The sequence below is a fragment of the Cavia porcellus genome, unplaced genomic scaffold, assembly GCF_034190915.1.
Source record: "Cavia porcellus strain 051 isolate PalLab524CR breed Dunkin Hartley unplaced genomic scaffold, mCavPor4.1 scaffold_61, whole genome shotgun sequence".
Lineage (NCBI taxonomy): Eukaryota > Metazoa > Chordata > Mammalia > Rodentia > Caviidae > Cavia > Cavia porcellus.
In genome coordinates this window covers 2,078,505-2,098,168 of record NW_026947544.1, presented here as the reverse complement: position 1 = coordinate 2,098,168, position 19,664 = coordinate 2,078,505, and the positions used below count along the sequence as shown (strand labels likewise).

The window sequence follows — 19,664 nt, the reverse complement described above, 5'->3', positions numbered from 1 at the left end:
CACAGGGGCTGGGGATTTAGCTCAGCGGCATAAGTGCCTGCCTTGCAAGCAGGCAGTTGTGAGTTCGATCTGAGGTACCAATAAAAACGAAAAAGGCAAAAAAAAAACCCACCACCACCACCAACAACAAAAAAAACCATGTCACAGTCACAGCCCTAGACCTTTAGAATAAGACTGTCCTGAAGGACAGTATCTTTATAGAGGTTATCAAAATCAAATCAGGGTTACACTGGGCCCTAATCCAACATAGTAGGGTCCTTAGAAGATGCAGAGAGGAGAGGTGCAAGGAAGCTTTGTGCAGAGCTCCTACTATGTGCACAAAACCTTCCTGGGTGCTCGGAAGAGGAGTCATTCATATGCCCTTAACTCAAGGAAGATTCATCTTGGAAGGAGGAGACATTGAAGTGACAAATGCAGATGAGGTGGAACAGGCCTGGGAGGCAGCTGCAGACACATGCTGCAGAGAGGATACCACATGGAGGACAGGGGTCTCTGAAGGAAAATTGTCCTAATTATACCAAAAGAAGTACTTTTAGTGCTAGAAATGGGAGGAGAGGAGGCCACTGTGTGGAAACTGTGTGGAAGGTACTTCTCAGGGTGGAGCCATGAAGAAAGAGAGAGGCAGGAGCAGCTAGGAAAGCCTGTGCTAGAATATTGAGGGCTGGGGGGAGACTGTGGCTCTAAGAGGAGGACAGGGTGGGGGATGCTGCAGGTCACACCAGAAACAGCCTCAATGGCCAGAAAATTCTGGCAGGTGTCATATGAAAAAAAGCAAAAACAAAAACAAAAAGTCCTCTCATCATCCATCAGCCTAAATGAAGGATGTGTAAAAGTGGCAGCTGGGAATTCTGAGTGGGTTTAAGTGACTATAGGCATTTCTGTTGAGATCACATTAGGTACTGCCCTTGGAGCTCCTGCACTGGTGAAAGCATTGAAATGCAGCGATTGGATGTGTAGTGGAAGAGGCAGATTCACCTGCATAGGAACCAGGATGCCTACCGCCTTAGCTGGCTCACTTGGAAAAGGTGGCTCCATCTGCTGCCCAAGGGCTCAGGCAACCAACTCCACCCCTCTGCTACCCTGCATTCATGAGAACAGTGCTTGGTGTGGCATGAGAGTGAATTAAAGTCATTAGGCTCTCTCGGGTATCTCATGGCTTGGTCAGTTTGGGAGTGCAGGATCCTTGTCCAGGGAAAAGTGTTAATAGGTGTTGTTCCAGCCTTTATAAGAAGTCACTGTGTGCCGCCTCTAATCTGCAACATCTACATGGCAGCTCTACTCCTGTCCTCCTGCAGAAACCCCAAGAGTAAGCTATCTCCTGACACAGGGCTCCTGGGCATTAGGAAGGGGGTGTGAGGGAGTGAGGGTTGATATCATGGGAGTGGTGGAAACAACGTTCCAACTAGCAAGGGGACCAGAAGGGCAGAGAGGCTTATGGGACTACTGAGAATATGATGGCATAAATGATAAGATTATAGACTTTAAGAGGATCTCCACATGTTTCCATGCTTGGGAATACACATGGAGAGATATGGAAAAACAGCACCTGGCACCTCAAAAGGGTCTGTGAACGGTTGAGGGGTCTGAGGAGACAAGACCTTGTCCCATTCACAGTATGTGCACAATTCATTTACCCTCCCATGTGGAGTTTTCACTGAAGAGGCCAAGACAGACAGTGACCCAGACACAGACTTAGAAAAAGACTGAGAGTGACCCACAGAGATAGAAATGGAGACAAGGGAGAGACTGACAGAAAAGTGCACAGAGACTTACAGACAATAATATACACAGAGGCAAAGGGATGGTTGGGTGGAAATATCTTGCAAATAAGGCTATTCCAGACCCTTTGCTAGATACAATTATCAGCTGGAGACATGTAGACAAGACTGTAGACATGGCTCCATTTTGATGAAAATTAAGGCAAGACTATTTGACACAGGATTAGGTGAAAAATACACAGGGCACACAGTAGACAATACATAGACAATAAAAGTTGCCATCTCTAGGATGTAAACAGGGAATGTGGACACAAGTAGGATTCTTTTTGTCCTGTGTTGCAAAATAGAAAAATGAAGAGAACATTGCACTGAGTGACAGAAGCCAGGCAGAAAAGATCCAGTCCTGTGTGATTCCCTTCACAGGATCCCTAGAGAGTGAACTCCAGAAATAGGCAGGAGAAGGTGGTGGCCAGGGTCTGGGGACACGGACAACTGGAGGTGAGAGTTCATGGCGACAGTTTCCCATGGTGAAGGTGAGAAGGTCTGGAGATGGATGGTGATGATGGTCACTATGCTGTACACTGAAATCTGGTTAGAAAGGCAAATTATAGATTGTCGCTTTTACCACAATAAAAAGGATACACAAGCATAAAGGACAGAGCCCCCACTAACCCGCGTGGGGCCTTTCAGGACCCAGTGACAGGGCAGGACGATGGGCCACTCACTTGGCCAGCAGGCTGATGGACACAGCTCCTCGCAGTCCTCACCACATCTTCACAATGGCATCTTGGTCCAGGGGCCAGCAAGTCTCACCTATGAGATGGGCCTGGCTCTCAGTGCCAAGCTCTTCTGCTGCAGTTTCCATGGTCACTGCATTCCACCCCTTCTCCATCCCCACCTGCCAAGTTCTGAGCTGCCAGCTCACCAGGATAATGACACTTGTCCTCCATATTGGCCCTGACACTCTGTGTACCTTGCCTCTCTGTCAGCCTTTGGGGACAGTATAATGGGCCATTGAGATCCATGTGACCATCTCCTCTGTTTTCCTTCAGAAACAGTCTCTCACATCAAACACACATGAGGACACTGTAAAAAAGGCAGCAGCAGTGTAGAAACATGAGGGTTAGTATAAGAGGCACCCACCTGGACAGGATTTCCATGTGCAAGGCCACTGATGCTCAACACACTGGGACAGATGCTGTTTCCTTCAGGGGAATTGAGCCCTTCTGGTTGGGCCTTGACTCACACTTGCTGCAATAAGGTGCATGTGGGAAAGACAAGGGCATCATGTAGGCAGGGCCTTCCTTTGTGAGACACTGGCCTGCTAAAGTGGTGACAGCAGCTTCAGAGGGAGCTTCTATAAGAAACGGAGCTGCCACAAAGCCAAAGGGTGTCCTTCTGGTACTACTTAGCACTAGATGTCACACGGAAGTCACAATAGCAGTGGAGTCCTCTGCTTACAGCACTTCTATAATGAGGAATTTCTTCCAAGCATGTGAGTAGAAATGTCTACAGAGATTTAAGTGTAAAGTACATATGAGAGTATATTTGGAATGAAAAGGAACATCCTAAAATACATTTAGAAGACACAGCCACTAAAACGTTTTATAGTCTTACCATGTTACTCAACCTCAAAATCATGTTGAAGAATAATTTAAGAAAATAATTTCCAATTCTGCAAAGTGAAAAGATTTCAAAGATATGTGATTAGTGTAATATTATTTTTAAAAGAGAAAAGCAGAGAAATGGAAGGAGAAAAAAGAGGGAAGGAGTGAAAGAGGAAGTAGGGAGGGAGGATGGAGTGGATGTGGGGCATGCAGGGCAGTGAACCTTTTGGGAGTGTGAGTAAAGCAGGGTCCTGAGATAGGTACCTGATCTTGCAGGACCTGGGAGTTCCCCATGTCCTCAGGTAGGAGGGTGGAAGTCAGTGAAGCAGATGGGAAGGTGGAGGGCTGGGAGGATGGCAGGAGGCTGAGCTGCTGGCTCTGTGGCTGGAGGAAGAAGCAGGAGGCATGGCAGGCCAGGCCTGGGAAGCCAGGAGGGAGGAATGAGCTCTGTTTCAGAGCCCAGAGAAAGGGTGCCCGGGATGCTCTGTTCACAGCTTGGCTTCAGCTCAGTGAGACCCATGCATTTCAGACTTTCTAACTGGTAATAGAATAAGATAATATTAAATAAACAACTGTTTGTGTGCAAAATGGTATATGAATGCAAACAATTGTATTTGTTCTTAATTGTCCTGTAAAACACTTGCCTCTTTTTCTGGATTAAATATGCTATCTTTTAAGCCAGAAATAATGGCAGAACACAGGAATTTCCCTCCCTTGTCTATACCCTTCGGTGGTTTTGGTATTTACTGTAGTTCAGGAGCCCGGCCTCTGCAGACACAGAGACACTCTGATCACAGCATGTGCAGCTCTTCTGTGACCCAGACCTGGCTTCCAAGCATAGCCATGTACTCACCAGATAGCACCTCATCTGCAGTGACAGGAGAGGACTCAGGCTTCAGAGAAGCCAGCTCACTTGCTCAGGGCCACACAGCTCAGAGGCCCCATAGAAGGCTTTGTAGCAGGCAAGTTGGCTCTGTGGTTTTGGAGTACAGGGGACCTCTCTACGTTAGCAGACACTGCAGAGGCAAGTGGAACCCGAGCACAACCCTAATCTCACAACCCCTTGTATCACTCTTGGTCCCTGTGTCTCTGCAGTTCCCTCCACTGAGCACGTGGAGCCTGCTCCAATCCTTGGGGCTCTGGGTTTGGCCCTGCTCTGTGCTTTGGCCATGGAAGGTTGGCAGCTGTGAAATGACCAAAGCCAGGACACACTGCTCTATGCCTGGTCTTGTGCTCTGTTGCCCCACTAGGGACACAGCCCAGTCCAGATTGGTGCTCCCAAGAGGAAGGAGAAAGGCACATGGGCTGGAGCCTTGCCCAGATCAGCCACTGATGTGCAAACTCATAGGCTAAGTATATACTTCCTATTGTATACTGCTGTACAGTTGTAGGTTTTTGTTACAGGGCATTATTGAGACAATAGCTAAATGCGTCCCTGACTCTGTTGTAATTGCAAGCTGATAGGCCTTATACCTACTTGCAAGTTACAAGCAGGTGATCAGTACTACAATTTACAAGACTTGCTTTAAAGATCTGAAACATTCTGAAGATACCCTGAAATTTCTTTCTACGTTGTTTCTTTTTTTTTGTTATAGGGGTTGAACCCAGGGCCTTGCATGCATGTGCTCTACCACCAAGCGACACACCCCGCCCCACTGCTGTGATTTTCTTAAAAAAGCTATAATGAGCCAGGGATTTAGCTCAGTGGTGTAAGTGCCTGTTTGGCAAAGGTGAGATTGTGAGTTCGATCTTGGTGTCAAAAAAAACCCCAAAGCTGTAATGTCAGTAAATCATAGACTTAGTACATTCACTCAAAGACACAGTTATTTATTTTGTTAAAATCAAGCATGATACTCCATTGATCAGTAAGTGGGAAGTGTCAAGCATGAAAAATGTACACATCTGAAACAGTATGCTGAGGACACAGGCTGCACACATCCCACAGGAGAGATAGCCCACTCAGCAGAATTCACAGCTCTGCTATGAGAGGGGCAGGAATCAGCCATCACCTCCCAAAGCCCAGGGCCACTGGCAGCACCATATTTTTAAAAAAATATCAATAATAAATCTGTGTAATAATTTATGTATATGGAGACCTCTTTCATGTCCCGTGGCCCAACCTTACAGAGACCAACAGAAAACCAGAAGGGAAGCGTGTGCAAGTGCTTGGTGAAAACAACATCAAAGCACTGTGTGTTACTAAGTATAAGACAGAGTCCAAAAAGACAAGGAAAGGCTGGGAATGGGCACACACATTTGATTATTCATATTTCACATGTATATTATTAAAATGGTTACAAAACTCAATTGCAGGGGAAAGAAGTATGGGCCAAGACAGATTTTTTTTTGTCTGAATTATAAACAAAATTACCAAGTTACTCATGAGTGGATGGCCAGAGGCCTGTGTTCCCAACAAGGGGCTGCCAGGTGGAGGGGAGGATAAGCTGCCACCGCAAAGTCACACAGCTCATGGGAAATAGGAATTGCCACCTGTGGGAAGGCTAACTTCTTCAGTACCTGGGAGGCTGCCAGAAGTGTAAGGTAGGGGTAGGGTGTGTGTGTGTGTGTGTATCAGGTGTGTGTGAGTGTATCGGGTGTGTGTGTATCAGGTGTGTGTGTATCAGGTATGTGTGTATATAAGGTGTGTGTATGTGTAGGGTGTGTGTGTGTGGAGGGGATGTGTGTGTAGGGTGTGTGTGTATGTGTAGGGAGTGTGTGTACATCTTTTAGGAAGGCCTTGAGGGGAAATCTGTTCATTCCTTAGGGGATCAAGGAGAAATGTGGGACAAGTATTACATAAATATCCAGTTATCTGAGGGACTGGCTCACCGTTATCCACAGCTTTAGTCAGATGAACTTTTTCTAGCAATACATGTGGCCTATGATTATTAGGTGAAAACCAGAGAGCCACTAGCAGCTGGACATGGTTGCCCATGTTTATCAGCTCTGTGTACATCCTCTTGGGTGAACTGTCTGCTCAAGTCTGTTATCTCCTTTCTAAATGGGCTGTTTATTTTCATGCTAGTAGGTTTTCAGAGGTCTTCATACATTCTGGGTACAAATCCTTTGTCAGACCCATCATCTGCAAACACTTCCTTTCAGTCTCCAAGTGCCAATGGAAACAGCAGCACTGTGATATTATTTAATGAGAAGTCTCTCTTTGGAGTCTCAATGTCTCAGGCCCCCCAGAGAGGCACACAATCTTAAACTCTGCAGCAGAGAAGGCTCAAGTTTAAGAGTTAAGATAGAGCACAGGTCCCCAGGAAAGGGAAAGGAAAGCTCCCATAGTACATTGAATGGAGTCCTCAATGTTTGTGGACCAACTTGGTGGCAAAACAGAAACAAACAAACAAACAAAAAACAATGGTCACAAATGAATGTGTGCACAAAATTAATGTTCTGCGGGAAACATAACTAGAAAAATATTCCATTGGTCTCAGGAAATAAATAGCTAACAAGCACAAGTACTGAACACACATAGCAACGTACTCTCACTTGGCTGCAGAACATCATTTAACCTCTGATGCCAGGTGAGAAGGACCACAGTGGTTTGTCTGTCATGTGCCTCAGTCCTAAAGCATGTACATCATTTAAGTGGCACTTTTAATCTTAGAGACAGTACACCCAACATGTAGGTTGTCCATTTCCCAGCTGGTTTTCAACAATAGGAAACCATTGACATTTCCTACATGTTAATAAGTTATCATCCTCATCATGACTTCGCCGGGTCAGGGAATATGCTCACAGGGCAAAGCCATGGGCACTCATGCTGTGGGTCTGGCATAGACAAAATCCAGGGACCTATCCTTGGATTCATCCTGAGGGAAGATGTCCATCAGGGAGTCCCCTCTTCTCCACCCTGAGGATGTTCTTGGTGTCTTCCTCTGTGGCTGGTTTGGCATTGGAAGATGGAGGAACAATGGCCCTTCTGTTGGAGGCGATAGTCTATGTCCCACAACCCCAGCCTAGTGGATCCATAGGGACCACATTTGCCAGTGCCTGGAAACTTGTATAGTCACATGTGAGGAAACTGCTCTGTTCCAAAGGGAAACTAAATGACTCAATAGGTGATCCAACCAAAGCTATGTTACTGTGCCCTGGGATGAGTCTCTTTCCAGGAGCTCAGCACAGCTTGGAGCTTGTGTGCATGGGGAGAGGGCCGTGGACATTCTCTGCGAGGCTGACCAGCTACTTACTTGCCTCTTTCAGGCTGTAGGCTGTCAAGCAGGCACTTCAGCTGCTCCTCACCCAGGTGAATTTTGTCCTCCAGTTCCCTCTGCTCAATGATGAGTGCTGACTTCATCTTCACGAAGTGCTCGTAGTCTGCCAGGCTTTCCTCATTGAGGTAGGCAGCCAGGATGTCAAACACGATGCGCTCACGGCGGTCCAGGTTCTCCTTGAGCTCCTTGGCATCCTCATGCTGCTGGATGAGGACTCTCTGTTTCTCCATCAGTGACTGCTGTGGGGACACAGAGACAAGAGCCTGGTGATGACCAGAACCAAGACAGAAGCCCCTACCCAGCCCCTGAAAATGGGTCAGACTAGGGAGTTGCTCCCACGTCTGTCCATTGCATGGTCCATGGGAATCCCGATGTCACTGCAGACAGGATAGGACCCACACAATAATGCCAGGGTTACGGATGACTATGCACCACTATGCATCTGGCTGCAGCTCTCCTGATGCCATGAGTGGACACCCTGGGTTCTCTCCCTTTGTCCTGGCCTCATTCTCTCCCACCTGCCTTGAACGAAAAACAGAAATTGTGGGGAGCAGTAAAAATAACTGGGAGACCAGAAATTACAGAATGGGCAGGTGCTCAAGATCTCAAAGGACTTGGGGGTACTGTTTGCATCAAAGCCCTTTCCATAACAATGCTACGGGAAGGCTGGCAAGAGAAAGACAATGAAATTCCAGGATAGCAGGTCTCAAGCTCCTGACAAGAGAATCTGTAGGTATAACCACAGAGGACACAGGGCAGAGCAAAAGATAGCGGAGGGGACAGGACAGTGAGTGGCCTGGAGACTGGTCCCCTCCGTCCTTAAGAGGGTTCTGCCCCAGGGCACAGGCAACAACCCTGTTCCCTACACAGGAAACTCACACACTTTTCTCATAGAACATGCACCTTGCTTCCCTGCATAAGCCAAGTTGAAGGAAAACTAGGAAAGGAAGGGATGGGCACGGGGCTCTCACATGCAGGTTGGAAAGCAGCAGGCATTCATTGTCTTAGCTCAGATTTCTCTCTCTGCTGCAGGGCCTTGCACAGGGAAGCAAAAGTCCAAGCTCTGGCAGTGGGCTATCCCTGGCAGCCAGGGTCCAGACTTCAGGCTGAGGACCAGGGCAATCTCTCTGCAGCCACTGGGGTGCATGCAATGCCACAAAGCACTTTGCCACACAGCAGGCACAGAAGGTCATTGGTAAAGCTGATTCAGAGCCACTGTCATTGAGCAGCAGCCAGAAAGTGCAAGTGGCATTGGCATACCACTTTTGTGAAGTGCCATGGATCACAAAACTTCCAATCTCTTGACTCACTTCCGAGGAATGTCTTAGTCCTCAGTGTGAGTATAACAAAAACACCATGCATTGTCACTGGTGGGGGTGCAGGCAGGCCAATTTCCTCCAATGGAAAAGAAAGAATGATGTCTGAATCCAGAAATGTACCTTAGTTTACAAAAAAATCAGCCAGTCACCAGTGCCTGGCAGCTGCAAATGCATACACATGTGTGTGTGTGTGTGTGTGTGTGTGTGTGTGTGTGTGTGTGTGTTCAGTAATAATAAATGATTATTTTCAAGATCTATTGTGTAAGCACAGAACAAGACATTTTACCAATATTAGATACCTAGGAGCTAAAGCCAACAAGGTAGAGATCCTTCCCCTTCTTTCATGTATAACAAAACTGAAACAGATCCCTAAGAGACGTCATCTCAGGAGGGGGACGAAGTCAGATAAGCCCTCTGACCTTGTCCAGATGGCTAGACATACTTGTGTTGAATCACAGTGGCAACAGCACTAAAATGCTATCACTTAGCACCTCTGGCCTTTAGGAGGAGTAGGAGTTTGGTCTATGGACTGACACACAGTACAGTTAAAAGAAAGTCTGTGTTCTTGAGGGAGTAAAAACCAAGGGGAGGATCTGCAAAGGGAGACTCTTTCATAGGGTGCCCTGTGCAGAGGCGAAGTCTTGAATTCACTGCTCCCCAGCAGCATGCCCCACTCCTTCCTCCAAGGAACACGCAACCATGGGCAATGGCAATGCACATGGCGTCAGCCCTGCAGGGAGCTGCTCTTCCCATCACCCTGGGGACAGCTTTCCTTGCCCACCCATTTGCAGGTGGCGCATCTGGAATGGATACCCGATCACCAGGAGAAGGGCTGTCCTCCAAGTTATTGAGGGCATTTTCCACCCGGGCCAGGCGGCCCGACAGTGACAGCAGCAGGTTCACCACTTTGTCCAGGTCCCCGACAAACATTCGGAACTTGTCAAACTCATTGGGTTTGCAGACATCTTTGGCGATGGCTTCCACCTCCTCTCCCAGAGCATTGTTGGCCTGGATGTCCGCGAGCAGGCTTTCCCGGGCTTCCCGTAGCACCTGCAGCTTGCGGCCAATGCTGTCTACGAGCTCCTGCTGCAGGGGCGTCAGGAGAACATGGAAACACTGGTTAGCACAGCCTGCACCTGCACCTTGGTGCCAGCAGCCTCCCACATGGAATTATGCACAATTGGATGAACCGGTCTGTTATTTGTCCTTGCAGTAATTGACACAGAACCCAGGGAAGGCTTGGTTATATACCTGCCTGATTCTCCTGCCTCAGCCTCCCACAGCAGGAATGTGCCACTTTACCTGGTTGTGAGGTTCATTTCTCCACCAATGAATAATAAAGCATTTATTTATGATTTGTTTTATTTATCAGTACCAGGGATTGAACTCGTGGCCGTGCACTTGCAAGGCAGGTGCTTATGCCACTGAGCTAAATCCCCAGCCCCTAAAGTATTTATTTATAAGACTAGAGGAAGGGGAAGGACACCTGGGTAAATTATTGGCATTTAATAAACAAATAAAACAAATTATATACAGTATACAGATATACAAAAAAAATTTAAATACACAACTTCTTTTTATTCAGCTACTACCCTGTTAGACCACATTGGAGCTGCCCCCAAACCCCTCTCTGCAGGTGTCAGGGCCTATGTGATGCTCTGGGCTTAGTCCCCTGGAAATTTCCAAATGAAGACAGACACATGGAGAAGTGCTGGGTCTCACATCCAGTGCTGAACCCCTTACCTTGAAAATGCCCTGTCCTCCTTCTTAGCAATTAAAAATTTAGATCCCTGAAGAGCTGTCAGTGAGCTTAACAGTCATTTAATAGAACCTAGTGACTTCATTTGCACCAAGAGGCAAACAAATGGCTAGTTTTCTATTACGGAAAAGCACAGAGAATTTACCACAGAAACTGTTTTGGTGGAGGGTATGGGGTTGAGACAGCAGCTCATGACATCACAAGGGCCAGGCCTATACTCCGCCTCCAAGCCACGCCCCTGCACTCACTGCAGCCATCCTGGAAGGTGGCACCAGGCACATTCACAACGCTGTGCAGACACAAGCAGTACACCCACTTGAGCCTTCGTCTTCCCCAGTGGAACAGTGTAATCAGTGAACACTAACACAGTGTCCCACACCAGCCCTTTGGGGGAATCATTTTTAAAGCATGTTGTAGTCAGGGGTTTTGGAATCAGGTCATAGAATTTATAATATTATTTTATGATGATCACCCAGAGTTAAACACAAGAAAGTGCAGCAAATCTGCCCAAAACATTAAAGACCCAGAATATTCAGCAAGGGCCTGGATCCCACAGCAATGTCCTGCATGAGTCCAGATGATGACTTAGAGCTGATAACAAAGCCTCCCACAAGTCCAACTGGAGGTCTAAAGCCCATGAGAAGGATTCACGTCAGTCTCTTTTACGGATCCTGTGCTAGGAAGGCCCAAAGGTCAGCAGTGGAAGCTAGAAAGTCTATGCTAGTGGGGTGAAAAAGCTGTGCTGGTAGGTTGAGGGTTCCACACTGGAGCTGAGAAGTCACATTCAAAATAAGACCAGGGCTGTCCTGAAAAGTACCACAGCCATCCTCAGTGACATGGAGGTCCTGAGCTCCTCTGATGATAAGAATAGTTGAGAACATGCCAGAAAGCCAGCATGACAAGCTTCTTCTGGAGATTAAATAGCACACATCTTCCCCTCTGGAGCCAGGAAGCAATGCTCAATGTTAGGACCAGGGCTCCCCCAAAGTGAACCACAGCCACCCTCACCAAGATCTCAAGCTCCTCTGATGACAATGCTCGAACTCACACTGGGGAAGCTGGCCATAACGAGATGACAATGCTCGAACTCACACTGGGGAAGCTGGCCATAACGAGCTCCTCCAGGAGAATGAATGGCTCAAACAGCAACACTTAGAGTGACTACAATGCCCAGCTCTTCTTCTCCACATCTCTACGCAGGCAAATTTCCTCAGATGGGCCATCTACAACAGGCACAAGGCTGATCTAATTCAGCTGGTGTTTAGTTGACAACCAGGTTTTAATCCATTACAAAGCATCAACCAAAGACACGCTATATAAATCCTTTAAAGCGGCTCAGGGTTTAATCCTTTAAACCCTGCAGTGAAGAAGCACCCTGTAGCCTGATGTGAGTTAGGACAGAAGCAGTGATGTTTTTTGCCACCATCATCCTGGAGAACACTTCTCAGGATGGCTGTGCAGGAGTCTGGCAAGGATGGCTCCCTCTGAAAACTACCTCCTAACAACTAAGCCTGCCTCCCCAGCCATGGAGACTGCCTGTGACACAAGCCAAGGGCTATCTACCCCACCAGGGTGAATGCTAAAGCAGCAACGGTCAGCAGGATGAGTGTATAACAGGGGGCCATGTGGTACTAGCATCTGGAGCTGGTTGAAATCATCAACTGACCGCTGGCTTGGAGATTAAAAGATGAAGGCTCACATCCATTCCGAAGGACAGGACGTCCTATGGCAATGCAGGAGCAGCAGTGGCCACCCACTGGGCTGGGCTTAGGTGGTCAAGAGTGTCATGTGGAAAGGGTTTGTCACAGCACACACAAGGTGCCTAGCATGTGTCAGCTACTGCCAGCACAGGACAGGATCAGCTAGCCTCATGGCATGCAGCACTAGTGAGGAAACACCACCATCCTGCTATCCATATGAGCAGGGAGGTAATTCTCCCTAGGAGAAACCCTGAACCACTGCAGGCTATCTGCAATTCCCATGGAGGGCTGCATCTCAGATGCTCTGTAAAAAGTCTCCATCTAGCATTTCTGTAAGCAGAACAAACAGCAAAAAGCTGATGCCCAGGAAAGGGCTGCTGTCACCTGCCTTCGGTGGCCTGGTGCACCCCACTCACCTACAGATTAGCAGTATGCAGTTTTCCAGGCTACTGGGCCCCACTGAGATTCAGACACACAGTTCTTGCCCTAAAAGGACCATATGGGATTTATAAATTGCTTTGGCTTTTCTAGGTCAAGCTCTCAAAATACAGAGTGAAAAGACATTTTCTTTCCCTACGATTTAAATAATAAACATGTCTAAATTTCCTTTATGTTCTCTCTGTCTTCATTTTGTGGTGCTGGGAATGGAACTTAGGGCTTTGCTGATGTCAGGCAAGGGCTATAACACTGACCTACATTCCCAGCCCTTTTAAAAATATTTGTCCCTTCTCCCAATTCCCTCTGGGTATGCATGTTGTTTACGTGGATATCTGCAAAGATTATTTAAATCAACCCCAACTCCCACAGCTGAGAACATGGCCCCATTTTAAACAGTTACCATTTGAGGGAAAAGCATGAAACAGAAAACACACGAAAAATTCCCTGACCCCTGCCCAGTACCAGTTCTAAGTTGAATGAACAGCTCAAGGAATGGAGCTCTCCAGAGGCACAGGAGGACCCTTAGCAAGTGCTTCTCAGCAGGGACATTGTCTTTTTATTTTTTGGTGGTAGGAGTGGGGGTGCTTTGCCAGAGATGGAACCAAGGTCTCACACTCAGTAAGCACATGCTGTACTCCAAGGAAAAAGCAGTGTCTTTCCTGTGGGTTCTGTGCCCACCTCGATGTTCCCCAAACAACTATAATCCTCAAAGACTTCAAATCTATACAGGTCCTATCACATTTAAAAATCAATCCATGGTATTTTTAAAAATCACTAACAATACAAACATCCTTTCAACATAACAAAAATCTTGTTAAAAAAAAAAAGGCAGCAGTTTTTATGGACGTTGTTTCTGCCACACAGGGCCCACAGCAGGCACAATGCCATCCCTTTTTTTTGTCCCCAGGGCTCATAGCTGAGGGGGCAGCCAAGGCCCAGGAAATAAACCACAGACACACTGTCCCTGCACCAGCCTTTGGCCAAGCCTGCATCCCTCATATACAACTCGGGTGCCTCCTTGGTGTCACGGGCCTAGCCTGCCGACCCATGTGTAGATAGATAGCTAATGTAGCAGGAATGATGTCGGCTAATTCTGTCCACATCATCATGGCTGTTGTCCATAATTTGTTCCTTCATCCATTTTAATGTCATCTCCAATGTGCCCTTTCTAGCTCCCTTGGTTCCTGGCCCTGATCCCTGATGCTTTTCCTCAGGACTTCTGCACCCCTTCACTCTCCACGTTGGACCTTCCAAGGCTCACCCCTCATGCCCTGTCTATTCAGCCATGACTTCTGCTGAACCCCTCTACAATCACAGCCTTTTGTCTCAGTCTCTTTATCCTGCTCCCACTGCTCTCATCACCTGACAGAAGACATCAAGGGCTGGCAAACTTCATCTGTCGAGGACCAGACAGTAAACGGTTCAGACTTTGCAGGCCATGCAAACACTGCCATGACTTGGTTTTGCTACCATCTTATGAAAGCCACCATAGTCCATATGCAAATGAGATGTGGCTGTGCTCTGATAAAACTTTATTTACAAAAACAAGTGATGGGCCAGGTTTGCTGAGCCTGCTCTGTACTGTACAACTGTCTTTGTGGTGGTGTTCACCTGACCCATGAGTACACAGGCTCCCTCAGGGAAGGGTCCTATTTTGTTTGTATTTTGTCTACTGCTGACGCCACAGAAGCCAGGCTAAGTACTTGGGAGTGAACACTTTTGATTCACAAAGCACTTTCTGTCATAGGACAGGGTCTCACTATGTAGCCCAAGCTGGCCTCCAATTTGTGATTCTCCTGTCTCCTGAGTGCTGGGATTACAGGTGTGCACCACCACACCCTGGCCTAGAGAAGGTATTTTCTGATTGACTTTGGATTTATTTAAAATGATCAGGTTATTGGTATTTGAACTCAATATTTAAAAAAGGACAGAACAAGTGACACATTAAAAGCAACACAATTAAGTTTCCTCCATTTTCGTTTACATAAAAGAGATGTTAAAAGCTCAACAGCAAGTGAGAATACAGAGAATTAACCACAAAGGGCTTGCTTATTTGCTCTGTGTTTCCTTGTCCTGCAGGAGTACAAAATGCAAATGCCCTGACATAGTGCAGGGTTGGTGCAGTCCCTTCATTTTAAAATGGGGTTTTGCTGTGTTGCCTATACTAGCACTGAACTCCTAGGCTCAGGTGATCTTTCTGCCTCAGCTTCCTGAGTAACTGGATCTACAAGGCACCAGCCACCATATACAGCTCCAGTGTGAGGTTCTAGTGTGGAATTCCCTTTCCTACCTTCTTCAGTGACAGGTCATGATCTAAGTCACTGCCTGGATCCTCCTCAGGCTCTTGCTGCTGCCTCAGGTCCTTCATCTTAATCAGTAGTTCCGCCTTAGGAGCTGATGTGCTGTAGTAGGTAGAATTGGTGGCCAGGAACATGGCTGCCGGCACACTTGGCTCCTTCTTCCTGGATAAAGAGGTCAGAACTTCAATTAGCTGCAATGGTATACCAGATGTACCCTTAGGACCTGCTCCCCAAGCTGTGACAAATGAAAGCTGGCACCAGCAGGACAACCAGCTGGGATGAGACAGCCAGAAAAGGAAAAGAAAGCAGCTAACAATGTTAAAATGAACACAGTAACAAACCTTGCCAAATGGGTGCTCACAATGTCCATGGAAATGGTTTTTACTGTTGGCTTCATTTCTTGGTGTAGGGGACTGAACTCAGGCCGCATGTATACTAGGAGGTGCTCTACCATTGAGCCACGTGCCCAGCCCAGGGTAGGGGAATTTTTAACAAGGGCAACAACTTCATATAAGTAGAACCATCTTAAAATCTGTGCTACAGAGGTGACAGCCCAGATTGTGCATGTGGAGAGCTGGGGGCTGACAGGGATGAGGACCACATAGATAGTACAACAAATGCCAACCCTTTCACAGCTGGTCTCCTTGGTTTCCCTTGAGCCTGGCTTAGATTTGTCCTTGTTCCTCCTCTGCTGCCCTTCAGAGAGAGGCACTGCTCTGCTGCCTCCAAATAATGCTTGTGACGACAGAGGACATGCAGGAAAGATGGTACTGCATGCACCCAAATGCAGTCAAGTGAGTGTTACTTACAAAACTAAAACCAATGTGTGGAAGATGACCTGGGAAACTCTTCTTGAATGCAGAACACCTGCTGCAACCTTAGTTAAGTTGAGTCTTATTTCCATGTACTGATATGTACAGAGCTGGCTATGCTATTTCCTTCCCCCTAAAATTGGCTCCAAGTGACACAAATAAGGCCAACTAAGGTACTAATATGTGATCCTGAAAGCCAATCTTTTTTTTTTTTTTTATCGGTACCGGGGATCGAACTCACAACTGCCTGCTTGCAAGGCAGGCGCTTATGCCGCTGAGCTAAATCCCCAGCCCCCCTCAAAGCCAATCTTACAGGCTCCTGTTTCCTCCTATAGTGCTTCCTGTAAAGGATTGAAAGCACAGACAGATGGCAGAGCCACTCAGCTCCAGGAATGTCAGCTGGGTACGAGCCTCAAAGTAAGAGGCTATGAATTCCCAGGGCACAAAAGTTTACATATCAGAAACTGAAGCAACAGCCTCCTTAAACCATTCCTATGCTACCCTTAATTGATTTGTGCAGCCTGATCCATCTGCATGATTCTTCCCTGCATATTGCAAAGATACTTTTCTCCCCACCTGACTAGCTAGCTCCAGCTACTCGAATAATTCCTGCTGTCCTGTCACTCATCTTTGAACCACTTTCTTCTTCACGAGATAATATGTTCAGGGAGAGGCCTTGGATCAAGGCCTTGGTCCCTATATCCTCACTTGGATGGGGCTTAGAACCCCTTAGCTGTCCATAACTTTAAATATGTTTTAGTGTCTTTACTGTCACCATAGATTACATTGGAAGTGGCAGATTAGAATTAACTCACTGGAATTCCAGTAACGTTTCTATGGGATTATAAATATAACTCTCTGGATTATGAGGTGAACTGGAAAAAGATTACAACATTTGGATTACAATATACAGCATTTTGGTGACAATATATAATATTGGGGCTTCAATACCACTGTGTTCACGTAGAGGTTAATACATTTTTCAGTCCAACAAACTGTCCAGAATGTCCCTGCAGCAATAGGTAGGCTTGAGCCAAGAGGCCACAATCTACCAACCCTTGGTGTACAAGCCTTCCAGGGACCTCCATACCTTCTCTGGATCCTTTCTATCCCAGCTTTGTTTGCTCACTTTTAAAACAGGCTGAGAGCATTATGCTGGTCTCTTCCCACCAGAGACCAGGATCTTCCTGTCCTGTGTACCAGCCTAAGAATCCCTGGACCAAATTGACTGGCCCTGGGGCAGTGAATGACCTCTCCAAGAACCTGTGTTAAGGAAAGGAACTCTGCAGGCATCATGCTGACCAGTCAGCCTCCAAAGTCAGTCACAGACTTGAGGTGCTGCATGTGTGAGAGTTGACCCCCCTGCTATAACCCCCTCCCCGAGTTATAAAAAGCAGCAAAGAATGTTTCACTCCCTAACTCCCCAGAGCGGGGAATGAAAGGGTTAACTCCCTAACTCCCCAGAGCGGGGAATGAAAGGGTTAACTCCCTAACTCCCCAGAGCGGGGAATAAAAGGGTTAACTCCCTAACTCCCCAGAGCTATCAGAGCAGAGCAGAAAGAAATACCTAACTCCCCAGAGCTATCAGAGCAGAGAAAAAAAAAAAGAAAGAATGCACCTGCAAGGTTGTTCTGTCTCAACGAGATAAGTAAGACAAGTAACTGTTCTGTTCTGGGCACATAGTGACTGGGCTAGGACCCCCAGTCTCCATGGTTACTCAACCCCAAACCCCTCCAATCAATTTCTGCCAAATCCTATGCTGCTCAAAATTAACCAATGCAATCTGCTTCTGTAAACTCGCTTGCCTCCCGTTTGCACCCTTAAAAACCCTACACGATTCCCCCTCAGGGCCCTCCGCACTTGTTTGCCTGGAGGACCCCATGCGCATGGAAATAAACTTTTTTCCCTCACCAAGAGTTGAGTCCTTGGGGTCTCTTTCCCTGCGGCATCAGCCCTAACACGTGAACTTTCCCGCCTTTGTCAGGCCCTAAGGTCGGCAAGTCTGCAGCTCAACCTCTCCCTAGGGATACCTGTGGAGAAGCCATGGGCACTGGGGGCTCCCAGGAAGATCTGTCCCAGGCTGAGAGGGCAATCATGGAAATGCACAGATAAGCCCTCCTCCTTCCTTTTCACTCTTAAGAGATGTGGGCAGAATCACGAACCCGCTGGAGGGCAGCATCTACTCACTTCTCCTCTGAGGTCCTGGGAGAAGGGATTTTGGGGAGCAGTTTCCTTCGCTGCTGAGCCTCTTCCAGAACATGCTCGTCTTTTGGGAAGATTCCTTCCATCAGGTCCATGGTGGTTTTGATTTTCAAGCTGGGATCAAAGATGTCGGCCAAGGACTTATCCTTGCCCACGATTTCCCTGGCTAGCTCCTCAGACTTCAGGTCCTCCACGGTCTTCTCTTTGGTCTTTGCATAGCTGAACCCTGGAGGGGAGGCACAGACATCTGATGCATGGGCTGTGGGAGGCACAGAGGGTTGGGGTGCAGGTAGCTGGTCCCTCAGTGTGGCCTCAGCCTCGGCACCCTGCCGTGTGTACACGCAGAAGCGGAAGTAGCTCTGCTCTGACATGCGTAATGTCTTGATCTGGTCCTGCTCCAGCCCATTCAGCAGCGCAGGCAGCTGGGCCAGGCGTGCCAGGCTCTGGCAGCTTTCCTTCTTGGGCTGGCTCTCCGAGTGCACGATCTTGATGGGTACCATCTTCAGCATGGGGTTGTTGTCTATCACCCGCTCGATTCTGGAAGACAAGGGCCCAACTCTGAAACTCTGAGATGGACCCCACCCTTCCGGGGCGCTCAACCGGCAAGTGCTGCCAGTTCGAATGGGCTAGGAGGCTGAGAAGGTGCACCTGTGAAAGCCCTCCCCACTGGTCTCCCTGACCTACAGACCACTTCCCTACTAGCTTGGAAGACAAGAGGTAGGTAGCTGGCTGACTGAGTGACTCAAGGATAGGCCCATATTTCTTTGTTTTCTTCCCATTCACAGTGCAGACAGTGACAAGTTCGTTATTTTTTTTTTTTGTGGACTTTTTTTTTTTTTAATTTTAAAGAGGAAAAAACCCAAGAAAAATAAAACAATAAAATCTATCAAAATAAATCAGAATAAGTGATACCAGATTTCCAAACCATATGAAATCATTATCAATTACCACAATGCGTATGTTGCCTTCAAAAGAGCTGCAGATACCACATTTTCCATATTAACAATGAAACAGAACAGGGTAGTGAAAGGGTTAACTCCCTAACTCCCCAGAGCTATCAGAGCAGAGCAGAAAGGAATGCCTAACTCCCCAGAGCTATCAGAACCGAGCAAAAAAAAAAAAAAAAAAATGCACCTGCAAGGTTGTTCTGTCTCAACGAGATAAGTAAGACAAGTAACTGTTCTGTTCTGGGCACATAGTGACTGGGCTAAGACCCCCAGTCTCCATGGTTACTCAACCCCAAACCCCTCCAATCAACTTCTGCCAAGTCCTATCCTGCTCAAAATTAACCAATGCAATCTGCTTCTGTAAACTCGCTTGCCTCCCGTTTGCGCCCTTAAAAACCGTACACAATTCCCCCTCGGGGCCCTCCGCACTTGTTTGCCTGGAGGACCCCATGCGCATGGAAATAAACTTTTTACTCCTCACTACGAGCTGAGTCCTTGGGGTCTTCTCCCTGGGACACCGGTTCTTACATATGGAGGCCCTAGCGAGATAGTATGTCTCATGGGAGACGACCTCAATGGCTCCGCCTTACACCGTGGGTGAGTACGACCAGTCACTTTTGTTTACTTTCATTTTGAGATCGA

General features: G+C 47.4%; 1 protein-coding gene across 1 annotated transcript in view; it reads right to left on the bottom strand.

Annotated features, from left to right (window-relative positions):
- Nucleotides 1–5,131: 5,131 nt before the first annotated feature.
- LOC100735240 (protein Shroom2) overlaps nt 5,132–19,664 on the bottom strand; it is a 190,376-nt gene continuing 175,843 nt past the window's right edge. The window contains exons 7-10 of the mRNA XM_013144438.3: nt 18,061–18,612; nt 15,052–15,223; nt 9,678–9,950; nt 5,132–7,784 (exon numbers count right to left, since the gene is read on the bottom strand). Coding sequence (XP_012999892.2) covers nt 7,518–7,784; nt 9,678–9,950; nt 15,052–15,223; nt 18,061–18,612 — 1,264 coding nt within the window. The 3' untranslated portion in view covers nt 5,132–7,517. The remainder of the gene's footprint in view (nt 7,785–9,677; nt 9,951–15,051; nt 15,224–18,060; nt 18,613–19,664) is intronic.